This window comes from Coloeus monedula (assembly GCF_965178545.1).
Source record: "Coloeus monedula genome assembly, chromosome: 2".
Classification (NCBI taxonomy): Eukaryota; Metazoa; Chordata; class Aves; order Passeriformes; family Corvidae; genus Coloeus; species Coloeus monedula.
In genome coordinates, this window is record NC_138782.1 from 96,380,516 (window position 1) to 96,399,487 (window position 18,972).

General features: G+C 35.7%; 1 protein-coding gene across 1 annotated transcript in view; it reads right to left on the reverse strand.

Annotated features, from left to right (window-relative positions):
• MCPH1 (microcephalin 1) overlaps positions 1-18,972 on the reverse strand; it is a gene marked incomplete at its 3' end in the record, with an annotated part of 126,489 nt that overhangs the window by 95,206 nt on the left and 12,311 nt on the right. Inside the window, 3 exon segments of the mRNA XM_082276922.1 lie at positions 9,817-9,837; positions 9,839-9,930; positions 17,305-18,309. Coding sequence (XP_082133048.1) covers positions 9,817-9,837; positions 9,839-9,930; positions 17,305-18,309 — 1,118 coding nt within the window.

Genomic DNA, 18,972 nt, shown 5'->3' on the forward strand with positions numbered 1-18,972 from the left:
TTTAAAGCTGTTTTTAGAAACATATTATAAGTAGTATAACATTAATTTGTTCAAGTAATTGTGGCTCATAGCTGAAAATAATTGGTAATTATAATGAATGATTACTATTCAGTATTTTTAAACAGCAATTATTCAAAGCTGTAATTTACTTTCTGGCTGACCTTTCTCTTACCAATCCTTTGATACTGATATTTTTCAAGTTTCCTCTGGCTGCAAAAGTCAATTTCAACTGTAATTTCTTCACCAAATATAGTACCTCTGCTTTGGTCCTAGAAAGATATGAAAAAATGAGCCCATCCTAACTAAATCAAATATTGCCAGGTGGAAAGATGAAAAACAAAGCAGTCGATTAGAAGACCGAGAAATTAGATGACGTGACAGGTGCCTGGGCATCATTTTTCCTTCACTGCCAAATACAAGAAAATAATGAGAAATCCTGTAATTGAAGACATAGGAACCTCTAGAAATTGTGTTTGCAAGATAAGAGAGAATGACTAGCTTCAGACTTTTCAGACAACAGTGTCAGAGTTTACAACTTTCTGACATTTTCAGTTTTCCACATGCAACCAATCATAGCTAACAACTATATTTAAGAAAAATAAAAAAACCCCAACCATAGGCATGAATAACTTTGTAGCAAGGGATAGCTTTCCCAGCATTCTGCAACTTTGAAGGACAGGTTTACCCATCTGTGATCATTAGCAAAACTGGAGAGGGACTTTTTCTGTTAGGATAGCCAAAGATTAAGGGGAGAGGAGATGCTCCTTCCCAATCGTTTGACTGCAACCAAAAAACTCCTACATCAATCAGTGTGACATTATCAATTCTACAAGCACAGGCAGTAGTGATTCTCATTCCAAGCTCAAGCCTTTCCAACAGGTACAAATTAGGGATTGACTTCCTGGTCAGCATCACTCAGGAAAAGCAGCAGTCCAGTTCTCAACTGTATTTTACCAGGAAAGTTTCATGTCTTTACCTTATTATGTGAAACCTGAGGAAATCATAGAACCATAGAATATCCTTGGTTGGAAGGCACCCAGAAGGATCATCAAAGTCCAACTCCTGGCCCTGCACAGGACATCCCAAGAGTCACACTGTGTGCCTGAGTGTGTTGTTCAAATACTTCTCGAACTCTGTTAGGCTTGGTGCTGTGACCACTTCTCTGGGGAGCCTGTTCCAGTGCCCAACCACCCTCTGGGTGAAGAACGTTTTTCTAGTATCAGAAAGAGACAGCAGGATTACCAATGTGACAGAAGCGAATCTCAAGAAGTGGAATGCTAAGGGGAGGAGAAAGGAACTTTATAGTTTAGATTCTAACATGATTAGATTCTAGGATGAAAGCTCAGGTGAAGGAATGGTACATGTTTACCCCAAAAAAGTCAAAAGACAGGAAGAAGAGGAACCAGGGCTATCATGGGGCAACACCATGTTACAGAGAAAACTGGTATAGGCAAAAAGATACATTTTAAAGACAACACTAAGGAACAAATTAATTCTGTCATTAGTACCAAATAATGTCCAATGTATACTCACCTTCCCAAATGATATGTGAGAAAGTCATACACAGTTAATTTTTTTCTGCTGATATTTTAGGCAAGATGAACTTTACCCCTTAACTTCAGCCTCACCAAGGTTAAGAAAACTAGTTTGTACCCTTCTATAAATAATTCCAACAAAAAATTAAGTATGCTATAGAATGAATCTGTTTCATCTGTTCAAACAAAAAAATTGATTACACTCTCATAATGATCTAATGAAGTGAACAATGCCTCCAGACAGCTGACTTATGACCAATTAAAAGCACTTTATAAAGCTTCAGATTTATATGGCCTTATTGTGAGATAAAAAAAGAAGCCACAAGGGTAGTGGGCAACAGTAGAGTAGCTCCCGTGAAATTAATTGCTTGATATTTAAGACCTTGTCAAGCCATGCATTCAAGTTTTGGTCATGATCGTTGTCACCCATCATCGACGGTTCATTAGAAATCAATGTTTGCCTCAGCTACTTCATTGGAGACATCAGTGGCTCATTAACTCTGCTCACAATGGGTCATTGGGCAGAAGAACTGAGACACAGAGACACATTTCCGTTGCGCAAACTGTAGGTATGGAACCATTTTAAGAGGGGAAAAAACCATTTTGCTTTACCCCAACTGTTATGTGGTGGGTTAGCACAATTATTAGCAGTGTGAAGTTAATTTGGATAGTTTAAGTCTTCTGGAGACTGCCAACTATGCAACAATGAGTGGAATTTGAGGTGAAGATAATCCTGAATATGTTTGCAGCCCAAAAGACTCAAGCCAGGATTTATGTTAACTTTGTGTTAAGATACAAGATTGTAAACTTCAGTAAATACTTTGCTAACAAGATTTTAAACCACTTGTTGACGATAATTGTCTTGGGGTGACTTTATGATGTGTATCCCCTATCGCTGCTCTATCCCCAGAAATTAATTTTGTGCTTTTTGTGCCTTTAAACAGAGCCTGAGAGGGGGGAGAGAGAAAAAACCAAGCGAACTTTTCAAAACAGTTGTTCAAGGACACAGATACACACTCCTCTTTTTCTGCAGCAGCAAGAGTGGAGGAAGCACCCTTCTTGCTTTTCAGCCAGCTTTCAGCTCCTTTTCTCCAAAGGGAGATAGAGAGTTGAACTTTGTTTTCCTGGGACTTTGGTTTTTCCTGTCTTCTCTTCTGGACTGCTTCAACATCAGAACACATTGGGAGAATTTTCCACCAAGGCCACGGAGGTGGGCCCACACCGACCCAGCTCCGAGGATGAGAGAGACTACATCTACAGAAGAAATCTGAAATTTTCCCAGGTTTCTCTCCACAGCGAGAGGTTTTATTATTTAGCATTATTATCCTTTTCCTGCGTGTTTGTTAAATAAATGGTTTGTACCTCTTCCACTTTCCTCCAAGGAAAATTTCTTTTTTCCTGAACCTGGTAGGAGAAGAGTGGTTGTAACCTGCCTTCTATCAGAGGATATTTTCCTCCAAATTTGTCCAAACTGGCACATAGCCAACAACCTGACTTAAAGCTTTACAGCCCTCTAGACCATATGGTAAACAACTGAAAAATATTTACGTCATGCTTTAAAGTGCAACAGCAATATTAGGAAGGGTAGAATAAAAATTTTTTAACCACGCCCCCCCAAATATTTTTTTAGAATCTTGAAGGATTATGAATTAATCATACTTGCAGACAAATCTTCAAAAAACAAAAGATTTTTGTAGTGCATATGTAATGTGTTGCAAGATTTTTTCCTATTTGACTGACTGCCTATTTATATTTCTGTTCCATACAGATTTGTTTGTAAACTCATAATTCAATTCTACAAAGATCACACCAATAATCTATCAAATGTTTAATTCCAATGAAGAACAGAATGGTAATATTTGTCAAATTATTAAACAAAAACTTGATGAAGACACTGATGCTGATGAAATGGAGTTTAGGAAATCTTTTGTTCAGATTGATTTTCAACAATTTTCATGAGATGCAAGACTATAATTTAGAAAGGAGACCCATTAACAAAAGGATTTCCAGCCTATAGAGTCATGCCAGATACCAGCAGGTTTAAGTAGGGTGTTCATTTTCCCAAGAGCTAAATAAAAAAAAAGAAAAAAAAAAAAGAAAAAAAAAGAGGATCTAAGCAGCAGTTGCTTTTCCTCCTGATAGTTCCTGATGCCAAGAGGGAAAACAGTTTCAATTTTACAGTTATTCTCTGCCAAGTCAGCTGCAGTCCAGTGGATTATTTGGTTTTCTGGCATGATGGTTGTGAACACAGTGTACCTCAAAACTGGAAAAGAACAGCATACATACATATCTTCAGCAATGAGGTATGCTTCAAGCATGGACTCTATGATCTGACTTCTTGCACAAGGTTTATGTACTGTTCCCCTCATGCTCTGAGCCAGAAAGAGCTGCATTTGCTTCTGGTACCTAAGCCTTCCTTCCACCATTAAATCCAAGAATGCCGCAGACTTTTATTCAAAAGGATGGAGATGACATAGATGTACTTCAAATAACTTGATATTCCAGGATGTTATTCTTAGTGCTTATCCTTATCTACCATTCACTGTGAATAGATCTTGAGCAATTTCCTACTTGTCTAAAAGTAGTAATAAAAAATATGTTCTGACTTTACATGAAGCCTCATAAACAGTCTCCTCATAAAAAGTCACCAAACCTACCAATCTTCTGGGGAAAAAAAAAGAAACGGTGTTTTTTTTTCCTTAATTCTATGAGGACAAAAAAAATCAAAACTCTCCATCTACTTAATCCTCTATGTCTTCTTTTAGAAGAAGGGTCTGAAAAATAATCAATATGTTGATTTGTTGAGGAAACAGAAATTTAGTGACAATTTAATATAAAAACTTAGGAAAATTCAGTTCCTGGATCTTTACTATCCTGCCTGCTAAGATGACAAGCTACAGTCAACCACCTCCTGTTTCACTGTCACAGCACATTTCCAGTGTTCCAAACAGCAACACATACAAGAGCGTGAACACCAGCTGCCAGTGTCCCTGGAACAACAGGAAACAGCTTGAGCTGAGAGGAGCATGTGCCTTTTGCCATAGAAAGGTACTGATTTTACAAGACACTTTTTTAAAATTAAGAAATAGACCACAGCACTTCAGTAGGTAGTCCCAAATAGCTAATATGAAACCTGTCATAAAGAGAATGATTTCTAGTGACCCAAGGTCATGAATCAACCCACTGGGTTCATCTACAGGAGATAATCCTGTCAGGCATGGTAGCATCCCTAAGGGGTGATAACAAAACTGTTGACATTAGGATATGGCCCAAAGCATGCACTGTAAGGTATAGCAGCAGTGCCAAGAGTATGGCTCCTGTCCTGGAAGCCCTCAACTTGATGTGGGAGAAGTGTGGGGGACAAATTCACTAGCTGGAGGAAGTCCAGAACCAGAACTGCCTCGCAAAGGTTGAGTGAAAATAGTCATGGGATCAATCATACAGAAGTATTTTTAAAACTGTCTCAAACCATGGGATTCATAGGAATCCTTCACAGTGCTATCCTCTGACCACCCCCATTACACCAAGCATTTTCCCCAAACCATAAAGCTAGGTAGTTCCAGTTTCTTCTTTGTTAACTCTAAATGAGCTTGCATGCTTCCACCTTGTCTAATTCACTGTCCTATTCATTTATGCCTCTAAGCCAGTAACATTTCAAGTATCAGTATTTAAAATATGTACCTGTTCAAAGCAACTACAAATCAAAACTGGAAGGAAAACATAAAATTATGTTGTCCCCTAAACCAACACAATCTAAGACAAGTCTATGCATGCACATATAAAATATAGTCATAAAGTTACTTTCCTGAATATCTGGCAAGATGCTTCATGTTTTATAGTTACAGATTTTTCAGGATATTAAAATTTGTTTTGCCCTGAATAAAGTAATTTAAAAAAGGATTCTGATAACAGGATCTCACAATGGCCTGCTTTACCCTATTTGTTCCACACCATGAGCTTAGATTGCTTGTAAAAATCTTCTCTCAAAAAATCTCTTAAGATCAGTGCTGATGTACCTTCACCCAAATCCAAGAGCTACAGAAATATGAGCCAAGATGAATCTGTTTAAAAACAAAACTGAAGGAATTTCAGTTAAGTCCATACTGTCTTCTTTGTGAAAATATGTTTTTAATTATCTCTCATGAAAAAAACATTTTTTCACATGGTTAAAGAGTTTCTTCTTTTCACTCAGAAAACAGTATTTTAAGGGTTTTTTTCATTTTAAAATTTATTCCAATTGTATTTCTAGTGACGTGAAACTCTTAGATGCTTTAAAAGACATTCATCACTTCTCCTATCCCTCTAAAACTATAAAACAAATTTTTATTTGGATAAAAATGGCAGTTAACTGGTTAATAATAATAATGAGTCTCTGATCTTTTTAAAGCACAAAATATTTAACTTGTGGCATGCAACAGGCGCTGTGATAAATGTAAACTTTTTTGTGACAATAAGCAATAAAATGAGCACTCAACCTCATACCAGTAGTTCACCACTACTGTAAATAACTTTCTTGAATACATTTTCGACTTTAAGACGAATTTTAGTTTTTTCACTTTGTCCTCCCTGTGCAAGGCAACAAAGAATTATGAATCCAATTTCATGGAATAATTGAAAAACAAATCACAATGCAGAAAGGGTTTATTTTATCCCTGCAATCCAGTAGCATCAACTTAGATTTCTAGACCAGGGAAGCCACCTGCTGACATTCACAAGCATTAATCGACAGCATTTATCCTTACCAACTCTGCCTCAAAACTAAGAGTCAATTTTATAAATTTGTCTATATGTGCTGCCTTTGAACATACCAAAAGTCCTGGTTTTGGGGTGGTGGTGTTGTTTTAAATCCAAAAATATTTTTCCTGAAGCCACTAAAGATTCCTGAAAATCTTACTTATCTTCCCCAAACACACCTGCAGCTGCCATCATAAACTGTTCTGTCTTTGTGGCTTTTGTTTGTTGACATTACAATTTTACATGTATTTGATTAGACATCTTCCACATTAACAGTGCAATAAGCATGCCAACATATAGAGTATAGATAAAGAAATTATGAGTACTTTAATCTAAAATTGTGATATACAAGTGATGCCTTTTCCTGGTCTTAAAATCAAGAGTCAGACACGGTTAGAAGGGGAAAAGGGATTTTACCTTGGTATTTATTGTAAGGATCCTTAGATGCACACATCCAGGTCATGTGCATCGAGATGCACCCCCCGGAGTCTATCCCCCCCCAGCATTGGGTATAACATTATAGGTTTTACTAATTAGCATATCTATCAAAGATTCCCCAATGAGAGGCTCAAGTGAGACCCCCTCCCCAAGGAACTCTTCCCCTCGATGGTTCTATCTTGGTTTACAGAATGTGTTCTGGAGAGGACCTTGGAGTCTGGGGCACACTGATCCCTAGCTACGAAGCTTCTAAAATGTTTACTCTCCTAGCTTGACAAACAAGTCTAAGAATGTAGGCAAAAAGCATTAGGAATACAGAAGCTGTAAAAAGGTATAATGGGTATAAAAGAAAAGGCAAAAATCTTCATGGCATCACAAGTATCTAAACAAACTCATTCTTGGTTTTGACTTCAGCTAAAACAAAATACAAGAAACTCAACCTGCATGATGTTTTGAAGAAAACAAAAGCATAACACAATAGCACAGCAGAGAAATACAGAACCTATGGCTTGGTTTCTATTAAAGAAACTACAAATGAAAAATTGAAAGAACCAGAGAAGTAAATAAATGTTAAGACTTAGACCTAGTCCTATTTCCTAAAGATATTTTCCCATGGCTTTTTTAATATTTACCATCACATAGTGAACTCCAAAGGCCTACTGACATGCATTCACTGTACTGAATGAGTTAGAATTGTAGTGTTCACTGTAGCATACACCACAGTGAATGAGTTATAACTAAAGTACACTAAGAAGTTTCGGTTTCGATATTATCTGGGAATTACATTCAGCAAGCATCTAAAATATTTTTAAGGAGGCATTATATTTCAAACTCTTTTTCTATAAAAAAGATAGCTGCAATTTACATAGCTGTCTCTTATTTTAGGAAGCAAAGTAATGAATTTAAGAGATCACACTTACAACAGATTCCCAGCAATATGGTCTGTTTCAAGATTCACATAGTCGCGTTTGTGGAAATGTTCATCCATGGAAGTATCTAGGAAATGGCATTTCTTCTGCAGTTTTGCTTTTAGCAAAAAGTTTCTTTTAAGATTTAAATTAAATTAGGAAATTCTTCATAATACTATGATTCAATAAAATAATATTTTTAAAGATATTTGTGCCATTTCTCTCCCACTTCTTTCTTTATGCAAAGGAAACCAACTAACAATTTCTAACTTAACTTTTACATTGCCAAAAGTTAGCAAAATGTTGCAATGTTTAAACTGTAGCCACTGGAAAAATGTATTAAATAAAAATGGTGCATAATGTTTGGTTGTTTTTATAAAGCTTCAAGAACATATTCTGATTGGTACTAGAGAGGTTTTGCAACATAATTAGTTACAAAAATTTACAGAGTCTTATTTTGTTCAAAACAATATTCTCTTAAAATTTAAACTTTTCAGAGCACCAGTCTCATTGCCAGACATAGCACCTGGTTAATCACATGGCACCTTTTTGTGAATTTTTTTATTTTTCAGTCAAATACCTGTCCTTCCCCAAAATTGTCTCTATATGAATCTGCATAGTCACACTGACAATGAAAACCTTTAAAATTAGTTTTAAAAAGCATTCTTGACATGAATGAAACTATACACTGCTATTTTATTGATATTTGAGTGAAATGGTATTATCAGCAAGATAAAATGAATGGATAAAAGAAGTCATCTCAAAACACTTAATAGAAATTTTCTCTAGCACCCATTTAACTTTCCTACTGTTAAACAACTCACAGAGCATGCTTTGCAAGCAGACACCAAGTAGAACCATTTAAAGATACCTCTGACTGCAAGGCCAGATCTGACAAAGAGGAACAGTAAAATAGAATTTCATACTGCTTTTTATTTCTCTTCAGTATATATTCATTATGTTGGGATCTTAAGAGAAATGACTCAAAATTAGCACTGATGTATAATGCTCTTGTTGAGTAATTTCACTGGAGAAGGAATCAGTACCAACAAACCTGACAAATCTCCAAGCACACTTTCTGCAAATAGCCTTAGAAAGAGCCACTGAGTGTGGTTTGTGGATTTATATGTAGCAGCTTCAGTCAGATTTCTGTGCCAGGAGATGAAACTATTCTGGAGAGATATTTTAGCCCAGAGATAGCACTATCTTAAATGCTTCTGAAGTGCATGGATCTAGAGTGATTTATACATTCTACATTCTAGATATTAATTTTACACATAATATATTCAGGAAAATAAAGGGAACAAATATTCAAAAAATGAAAAAGTAGTAAAATGCAGACAAGTCAAATAATCATTTTAATCCAGAGATCACTGGCCCATGGAGATTAATATCCTCTCTTCAGGATGTTTAAAATGTTGAACAACTTAGTAATTGCATCTGCACAAAACTTTTACATAAAAAAGTATCAAAATCTGTGATCAGTCTCTTTGAAACTCCACCAGTACCTAACAATGAAACACCTAACTCATTTCATATAGTTAATGACAGTAGATATCCTTTAGTGCTTTAGGACTCTCCATTCTCAAAAGAACTCAGCATTCATTTCAATTGACTTGCTACTTACTGATTAAAAGAATCAATATTTATTTTCCTGATCAGTTTTATATTTACTTAAAAGACTTTTACAAAGGAAAAACACTTAAAAAAAAAGATTCAGTGCTGACTCAATCCTCTCTCCCTTTTTTACAGCCAAATTGAGCTCAAATACCAAATTAAGAAATTTACTTTTACCAGAACCTAAAAGAAAATCATGCATAAATCTTTATTCTGCAGAAACATCCACTGGTGATGATCCAGCATAAAACAAATAAAAAACCTGCTGCATTTAGTAACTCCTCCAAAAGGAACTGGCATCTTTTCAGGTAACTTCAGTGGCTTTTCAGCTTTTTTCAGTTTGAGCTGGCTTACCAACCTCCTTTATGGTGTCAGCTTGGCATGGACTCTGTCACCACAAGTTACCAGAAGCTGAGTTTTATGGTTATACACCAAGACCATCAGCATATTATATCAAGAAAAGATTCAGGAAAGTTTTAAAATTGATACTGCAAAGAGAATTTATTTTAATTTTTGTACATACGAAGTCGGTCAATGATCCTCCACGAAAGAGTTTAACAAAGCAAATGTCCAGTCAAACTGACCTTTTGGAGTCTTCCAGCTTTTCTTAAGCCCCCCAGTGTGCTTACTCTTTCGTTTGTTAAAAATTTTGCAAGAGCCATCAGTAACATGACATTCTGAAACTTCATTTTCATCACCTAGAAACCAAATTTAGAAACTTAAAATGAAAAATGCAATCTTATGAAATGGAACTGCCACCAATTATTTTATCATATCACAGTGCTATGTACACTTAAGATACTCGTTAATAATTTGTACCAGTTATTTTTTCACTGTATTTCAGTTAGGGGAAAGGAATGACACTCAAGCATCTGACTTCATCTTTCAGTATCTCTTCTTGGAAATAAATGAGTTGTAAAACTCCCTATTTCCTATATTTTGAAAACCATGTATTAACTACAAGTGGAGAATCTGCTAAATTGCTGTCTATTTATTACAAAACATGCAATTTCTCTGCATAGAGATATCTGCATAGGAAGCATCAGTGGCTAGATTTTCTTATTAAAAATCAATGCTTTTGGTACACACTTTATCTAAAATGACCTGAAGGTCTGAAACTTGTTCTCAAATGCTTTGCAAGCAAATCTAGCAAACTGTTAGCAGGCAAGGATTCTGTGCACATGCAGGCATATCAGACCTATTATATATCAAAAGGCACCATCCATAAGAACGCACTCTGTCAAAAAGCACTATTTTTCGTTACGTATTTTATGAATTAACACATTTAATTCTTCAATACTGTCAGGATGACTTTTATAAGAACTAAATAATAAACTTCAGAATCATTTGAGAAATTAGCTTGCCTAAGATGAAATAATTTGATGTATCTTTTAAACAATTAAGCTTTAATTACTCAAAATTTAAGGAAAGAATTTTTCCCAAATGTCGTTCAATAAAGTCTACTTTAGAGCATTTGTTAATTTTTCATTTCAAAGAAATGGATGAGATCAGTTAAAGAAAGTTTAATTAGTGATTAAAGTGGCCTAAATTTAGCTCCTGCTAACTAAGTTGCTTTGATTACTTTTGGAACATCCTGAAGAGTACTATCTTTATTTAGTATGCATATATAACTACAAATAATTTTTTCTCTGTCAGCTACTTAAACTCTTAATCCTTGATTTAACAGAACATCAAATTACAATCCATTACTGATAACTCATCTTAAAATTATAATCTTTAAACTAGTCAAAAATTTATTCCAGTAATCTTTGTGTAATAAATGTAAACCTGATTTTCAGGTACAACTGTTGATTTAAATTCAACATTCTAATGACACAGTGTCATGTAATAAAGAGATAACTAATAACTATGCTAATTTTATTTAGTATTGCACTGAGACCCATTGTTTTTAATCACTGAGGAAGACTGATGGCAAGTAGAAGAGGAGAAAACACACAATAAAGAAAAAAAAAATGACCTCTTTTTCCATGAAAAACAGAACTTTTAAAGATGTATTTTGAACCTTACAAAAAACCTAACAACGTGACTGCAGAGGATGTAAGGAGATCGTGTACTCCACTGCTTTACCCAAAGTAGTCTCTGTTAATTTCCATTAGGTTATTTCAGGTTTGTTTTTTTCTTTTTTTTTTTTGAGGGGTAGCTTGGGTTGGGGGCCAGCAGTGAAAAGTGCTAGAATATTCCTTTTACTATTCTTGGCCTGAATGCTCATGCTCCACAGCACTTGGGCTTAAAGTCTTAAGATCTGTATTCTTGGACTTCTTTCCAATTAGGGTTCACTTCTGTGGGTTCCTCATATTTACAGGAAAGCAGGAAGACCGGATAATGTCCCTTATCTCTGATTACCAGTTCAGGGATCTTAGGCACTACATTAATAAGGACTATTCTTTGCTATTCCTGTCTATCAGGACTTCTCAAGCACTTTCCAAGTTTTCCATCCTATAGGTCTCAAGCTTCACTGTTTTCTGTCTTTTCCTGATTACTTCTTTTTGAAGCAGTCACTCAGGCACAAATAATGAGTTTTCATCTTTAGTAGCTTTTCCTAGAGAACTTTAAAGTTGATGGAACTTTTTGAAGCAATTGCATCCAGCGTTAGTTATCCCTAAACCAAGTTCAAACATGCAGGTAACTCCTGACACTGTGGTCCAGGAGATCCCCTAAATGCTTTTCCAAAACACTGCTCAATGACTGGCACCAAAATCAACAACTGAGCCCTCTGAAGCATTATCACAAATTAGAGTGATTTTACTTTGCAATTTAAATTTCTACTCATTCATGATCATTTTAACACCAATGAGAAGTTTTGAACCAGAATATTATTTTCAAAATTCCATTTGATATTTCCATTGAATTAAAAAGCAATGATTAGGCAAAATGAGCTAGTTCTGCTCGATCAAATAAACCACATCTATCTAATAAAATTTTTTTCTATAGTATTAGTTCTCTACTTTAAAAATATTGTTATGAAGTGTCACTTAAGTTATATTGTATCTACTGTTTTGTACTTATCCATAGAGGTATTTACCTCAGCTATGAAGAAATTAAGTCCAAATTTGTCATCATTAATAATCCTTCAGGTACATATGCACAGAATATTTAATACCTTGTGTTGTTATTATTACTATAGATATTACTGAAGCATGGGCAAACACCAAGTTTTTATTATACAGAACTTAATTTCTTCAAGTCTGCTGAAAACCCCCAGGTCCTCAGAGAGAGCCTGTTAATCATTTATAAAAGTTTTATGTAGTTTGTTATATGCTCTAGGACAAGTATCATCAGGCTTTGCAAATTTGACTACATCAAAATAATCCTCAACCTATTCCTGTATTCAAAAATACTTTTCCTTTTTTCTTTTAATAATTAGTTACAATTCAACTTTTTGTGAAGATAAACAAAACAAGGAATTGAGGAAAAAAGTTTTCCTCTTCATGCCTCACTTGTTTTTTACAAGGACATAATAAAATATCAATAGTGATGCTTTAAGAGGCCTCCCAGAAACAGAGACTAGACAGGAGTAAGGGAAGAAAAGTAGGTATTTATTTGAAAGGCTTTCAAAGGTACACCCTGGGGACTCTGAAGCTATTCTCAAAATGGACCCCAAGATGGACCCCAGGTCACGAGTTCTTCACCCTTTTATAGGTTTGGTTCATTTGCATAGCAGGGTTAATTCTCCAATTAAAACTCCAGTTTTCCCCTCACCTTTCTGCCCCCTTAGTGGCTCTTTGGTTTATACTTTTGGCCTAGGACAGTCTTGGTGTCCTTGGAAAGCAGGGCCAGAGAGGCTTTGTTATGTCTACCTAGCATGAGAGAGCAGAAATTAACAGGCTACAAGAAACTTCAGTCATGCACCAAGCAGTACAGAATTTGAAAAATATAAAAGTTAAAACCTAAGGCATCAAGAGGACATCAGACAATATTTTTAGTGAGCCTATCTTCTTCCAAAGCTGGAAAAAAACAAAAGGCACATCAATCTAAGGAAGTTTTCACATGTGTGCTTTAAAGACATAAAAAGTATTTTTGCAGCATTAAGCCCCATAGCACCTAGAAACTCAGGTAAAACTCATTAATCTAAATTAAACACAATGATTTCTTGCACCAGAATGATATTCCAGATTTCCCAGCTTAACACTGAACTACATTAATTACAGTAAAATGGTTCTTCATTTAAGTCTTTTTGCCAATTAAGATAATTGCCTTCCACATTACCATAAATATATAAAATTCACTCAGATAAGCCTTAAGTTTATTTTTAAGGCTGAAACTAATGCTAAGTCTGAGTTCAAATTTCTAAATTATTTTAGTACGATAAAAGCTTAAGAGAGTATACTCTTGCATTCCTTGTCCATTATTATTTATTGTTGTAGCTTTCAGATGAAGAGTCTCATGACCTGGAGTAAGAGGAAAATAAGTAGCAGTACTTATTTCAGCAGAACAACTGGGCAGTCTTGAATGTGCCCTACAAAGGAACCTGAAGCTTGCTACCACATAAGCGTTAGGCCTTGAAAATTTGGTTTCAGACAAGCCTGCATATTATACTTCTACTTTAAAATGAAATGTTCCAAGTAGTCTATGGAAAGCAAGCTTATCAAATCTTCTTGTCATTAAAGATACTGGGTGAAAGTGCCACTGACATAAAATCACAACAAGAAAATGGGCGAGAAAAATGTTTGATATTTAAAACATTTACAGACATAATATTTTATATAGCTATTTGATTACTCCTAACCATATATATATATGACAAACAGAGAATTCATTAGTTTTTAAAAATATACTGGATTTACCGGTTTTCAAATAATGTACAATATACAGAAAAAACCCACCAATTTACCCTTTATTTACTAATAGGGACAAGAAACAAATTACATTTAATTAAAAAAAGGAAATGCTTAATCCACAATTAATAAAAATCAATTATTCCATCATAGAGAATCACAGGAGTAAGTGTAATACAAGATTTTCATTTTCTTCCACAAACCTTGCATTATTAGGGAAAACACAACTTCGCTTACATTATTGATTCATTCAATTTTTAAGTGAGCTAATTCAAGCTGTCAAACCTGAGGTCCTACTTGACTACACAAAAGATGCACAAAGCTGAATATACCATATTTGGGAAAAGGGCCATCACTGATAAAACACAAATACTATTAAAATCACTACAAACACAAATTGGAACTAACAAAAAGGATTAAAAGTATAAACACTGGATAACTTATGTTTGCTGAATGTTATTCCTTTTTTTTCTGTCCTCTAAAAACTATTATTTTAAACAAGTTGTCCAGCATGAAAATAAAAGCATGACATCACACATGAACAGAGATCATAATTTAGTTGTTAGAATTTAAAAGTTATAATTAAATCTAAAATTAACTGGAATACCTAAGTTTAAACATAGTAAATAAGCCTGATGGAGTTCAAGAAGCATTTGGACAATGCTCTCAGGCAATGGTGTGATTCTTGGGGCTGTCCTGTGCACGGCCAGGAGCTCGACTTCGGTGACACTTGTGGGTCCCTGCCTTCCAGCTCAGAATACTCTGATTTTTCTCCTTGTTTCCATGACTGTTTAATGAAAACCAGACTGTTCTTTGACATTAGGACCTAGAGCATTTAAAGATCATCTTCTAGTACATTGACACATGGCAAAAAACCTCTTACAGTGGGTTCATCTATTTCATAGAATCATAGAATGGTTTGGATTAGAAGGAACCTTAGAGATCATCTAGTTCCAACTCTAGCGCAATAGACAGGGACACCTTCCACCAGACCAGGTTACTCAGAGCTCCATCCAAACTCACCCTGAACACTTCCAAGGATGAGGCATCCACAACTTCTCTGGGCTACCTGTTCCAGTGCCTCAGCACACTCAAGAGTAAAGAATTTCTTCCTAATATCTAACCTAAATCTACTCTTTTTCATTTCAAGACTGTTCCCCCTTGGCCCATCACTACATACCCCCAAGAAAAGTCCCTCTACACCTTTCTTGTAAGCCCCCTTTAGGCACTGGAAAGCTCCTCTTAGGTTTCCTCAGAGCCTTCTCTTCTCCAGCCTGAACATCCCCAACTTTCTCAGTCTGTCTTCATACGAGAGGTGCTCCAGTCCTGTGATCATCTTTGTGGCCTGCTCTGGGCTTGTTCCAAGAGGTCAACTTCTTTCTTGTTCTGGGGGCTCCAGAGCTGGAGGTCTCAAACCTGGATTTCTCCTACAGCAGGCAGTTCTTCATTCCCCCAATCCCTGCTTTCACCTGCTGCAACACAGGTGGTGTGGCTGAAGCACTTGCTGGTGAACCCTGGGGAAAAAACCATGCTGAGTTTGTCAGCCTTCTCTACAACCTGGGTAACTAGTTCTGTCACTCCTGAGAGGACCCATTATTTTCCCTAGTATTTCGTTTGTTGCTGATGCACCTAAAGCTTTTTTTGTTTACCCTTCATATCCTTGGGTGGATTTCCTTCTGATAGTGCTTTAGCCTTCCTAATCAGATCCATGGCTGTTCGATTTCTCTGTCTTCCTCCCCGGCTACCTTTCCCTGCTTCTGCTCTCTGAAAGCTACCTGTTTGTTTAAGATTGTCCAGGAGCTCCATGTTCATCCACGCAGGCCTGCTGGCATTTTTCCATGATTCCCTCTTTGTAGAGATGCATTGTTCTCCAGTCTGGAGGAGACAATCCTTGAATATACCTTGGGTACCTCTTTCCATGGTACTCTAGCAAGAAAATCACTGGTGAGGCCTAAGTCTGCCCTCCTGAAGTCCAGGGTAGTAAGCTTACTGTATGCCCTCCTCCCTGCTTCAAGGATCTTGAACTCCAACATTTCATGATCACTGCAGCCAAGGCTGTCCTTGAGCTTCACATTCCTCACCAGCACCTTCTTGTTGGTGAGAACAAGATCCAACATAGACACCTCTACTATATGGCTCATCTACCCCTTGGAGCAGAAAGTTGTCATTTATGGGTGTACATTTTTACCTGTATAACATATGCCTGCATCCACTGGTTTTTTAACTGTGTTAGAAATTATGCATTCCAGGTATTAAAATACAGGTGTAGAGAACTCAAAATAGCAGCTCACAGTTCAGTAACTTATTACTCACACATACAGACACAGTCATGGTTCAACATTTCCACTGGATTTCATAAGTCTGATAAGGTTTGTCGAGCCCTTTAAGTTAATAATTAGTTTTATATAATCAATTGACACACTTCTACAGAATTTTCTAGGGAAAATAAATTACTAAAATATACAATTATAATTACAAAAGTTATGTAAAGCTTGACAAAGCTCAAAACATCAAAATCTGAAAATGATTACCCCAATGCAAGTTAGGAGCATCATCCAGCGAAGTTCCTGAGATTCAATATTTTAGTATACATTTACATAAAAATATCTTATACTAAACCAACTTGAAAATGCTTAAATACAAAAAATAGTCTTAAAATTATTATTAAAAATTAAGGTCAGTTCCATATAAAAAAGTCATGGGTCAACAAGACATTTACACTGCAACTCTTGCAGGTCTTATTTCATCTTCATCACTGGACAAGTTAGAAACTGCTAACTCAAATGTTTTTTTCCACCAGAGATTTTATGATCCTAACTGCAATTCTGGTAACAATTTTTACTTGTGAATTGAAAATAGTTTGAACAAGGGAACCTATGATGAGGAGTTACTAATAAACAATTTACAAGAGCACCATAACATGTAAAACAGAAAGACCTTGGTTTCTTAAACAGATTTTGAACAGCTACAGAAAGTTAGGAGATTAGGAGAAAAGAAGGCTCAACATTACTTTTGTTGTGCATAGAGAGCAGTTTCCTTATCTCTTACGACTTTGTGTTTGTAAGGTATGGGAAAACAAATAGGTGTTCTTTTGAATTCTATGGACTCATTTATTTTACTCAATAATAAAGTCAATACCACAGTATTTGCTTCTTTTGGTGTATTTCTGAAATATTTTTCCTTTTGGAATGGCAGTTCATTTTGCAATTTCGTTGCATTAGTATATCTAATGCAGTATGATATCTTTTGATTTTCCAGCTCTATGTACTAACTTACCAGTAGTATGAGCACAGTAATTCACATTGTTGTAGAATTTTTCATGAGCATGCTGTGGCAGCCTATTCACATCATCAGAATCTAGAGCTTCTTCAGTGTCATCTTTTTCACCACCTGATATATTTAATGGTATGCTTCCAGGATGTTTAGCTGGTTTGATTTTTTTCTTTAGTGGGAAATCATTCACTGAAATAGACTTCTTCCTACTTTTCTTAGTAGTATTATGTAGCTCACAGAAACTCACATCATGTAGGTCCATGCTTGTAAAAGAGTATTTGCAACAAACTTCAGAAGGATTCTGTGATTCCTTTGGTACTTGTATTCGTACTTCATTTTCATTTGAATTAGACGATGAAAAGAAGTCTTCATAAGAAGCCTCTTCAGTGCAGTAAGACTTGCTATACATAGTAACTGCTTGCAAGAACCCCTTAGAGCATGATGTACCCAGTTCTGAGGTAGCCAGCTTCAAACCTGGTAATGTTTGTAGTTTCTTCCTCTTCTTGTCTTCAAGAATATAATCATTTCTGTCAACAGGGAAGCTTTTATCCAGTGAACATGCATCTAAGTCTTCACTATTCATAGCTGAATTAGAGAAACTGTCAATCAAAGCAGGAGCAGTATTTAACTGGACTATTTCTTTGGAAGGACTAATATGACCAAAGCCCTCAAGAAGAGAACTTTCATTTGCAATTGAAGTAGTCTTGCACATCTCATTCTTCTGATTTTTCTTTGGAAACTTTAAATGTTTCTTTCCTAAAGACAATCTGTCATCCAAAGTGTGCTGTATAATCTGTTTCTTTGTTAAACTTCTGGCATGTCGTTTTGGTGTTAAGCTCTTCTGCTCATTGCCATGTGACGGAGAATTCACTGATGCACTCATGGATATATGAATATCAGTCCAAGTATGACAGGCATGTTTTGCTACCTCTGTCCTCTGTCTCTGTGATTTCTCAGTTCCGCAAAGATAATCACAACTTGAGTTCAAGCAGTCTTCCATTTGTTCTTCTGCAAAACAAAAAAAGTGGCAATATAAATGTATTAAACCAAACAAAAAGTGTAGCAATTTCTTAGTGAAATATATATGGAATTCCTGAACTGAAGAAACAAAGATTTAGCCACTTCTCTGGATATTATATGGCAAGTCAACAAAAACTAAACAGAAAATGGATTAGAAACAAAGCAAATTCTATAAGAACCTGCAACAGTTTTAGCTATTGTATCCTGTCAGAGACTGAAATATTACAGTCTATGACTTAAACATTTTCTTGAAGGACTTTTAAAACTGTATTACAAAAGCTGCAGAGAAACTGCTCTAGTGGCCCTCATTACAAATTCTAAAGACTCCCTTCTACTCATTCTTCTATTGAGATTAAGGACAGCATCTGACTTGCGCTTTTTGTCCCCGTGACTGACAGATGACACGAGGTCTGAAGCACACACCAATCGCCTACATAATCAATACTATTAAGATTATTGAGCTGTTCACTGATGCAGCTCAACAGACTTCACAATAATCTTCTCTCCTATGCCCTGCTAATACACCAAAACACAGGAACAAACCCCTAAGTTTACAAGAATAACTTTATGAGGTTCTTACCTTGCTAACAAATTATTTTAATCCATCTGAAACCATAAAACATTTAAAAAGCCAATTTATTTTTACTCTTG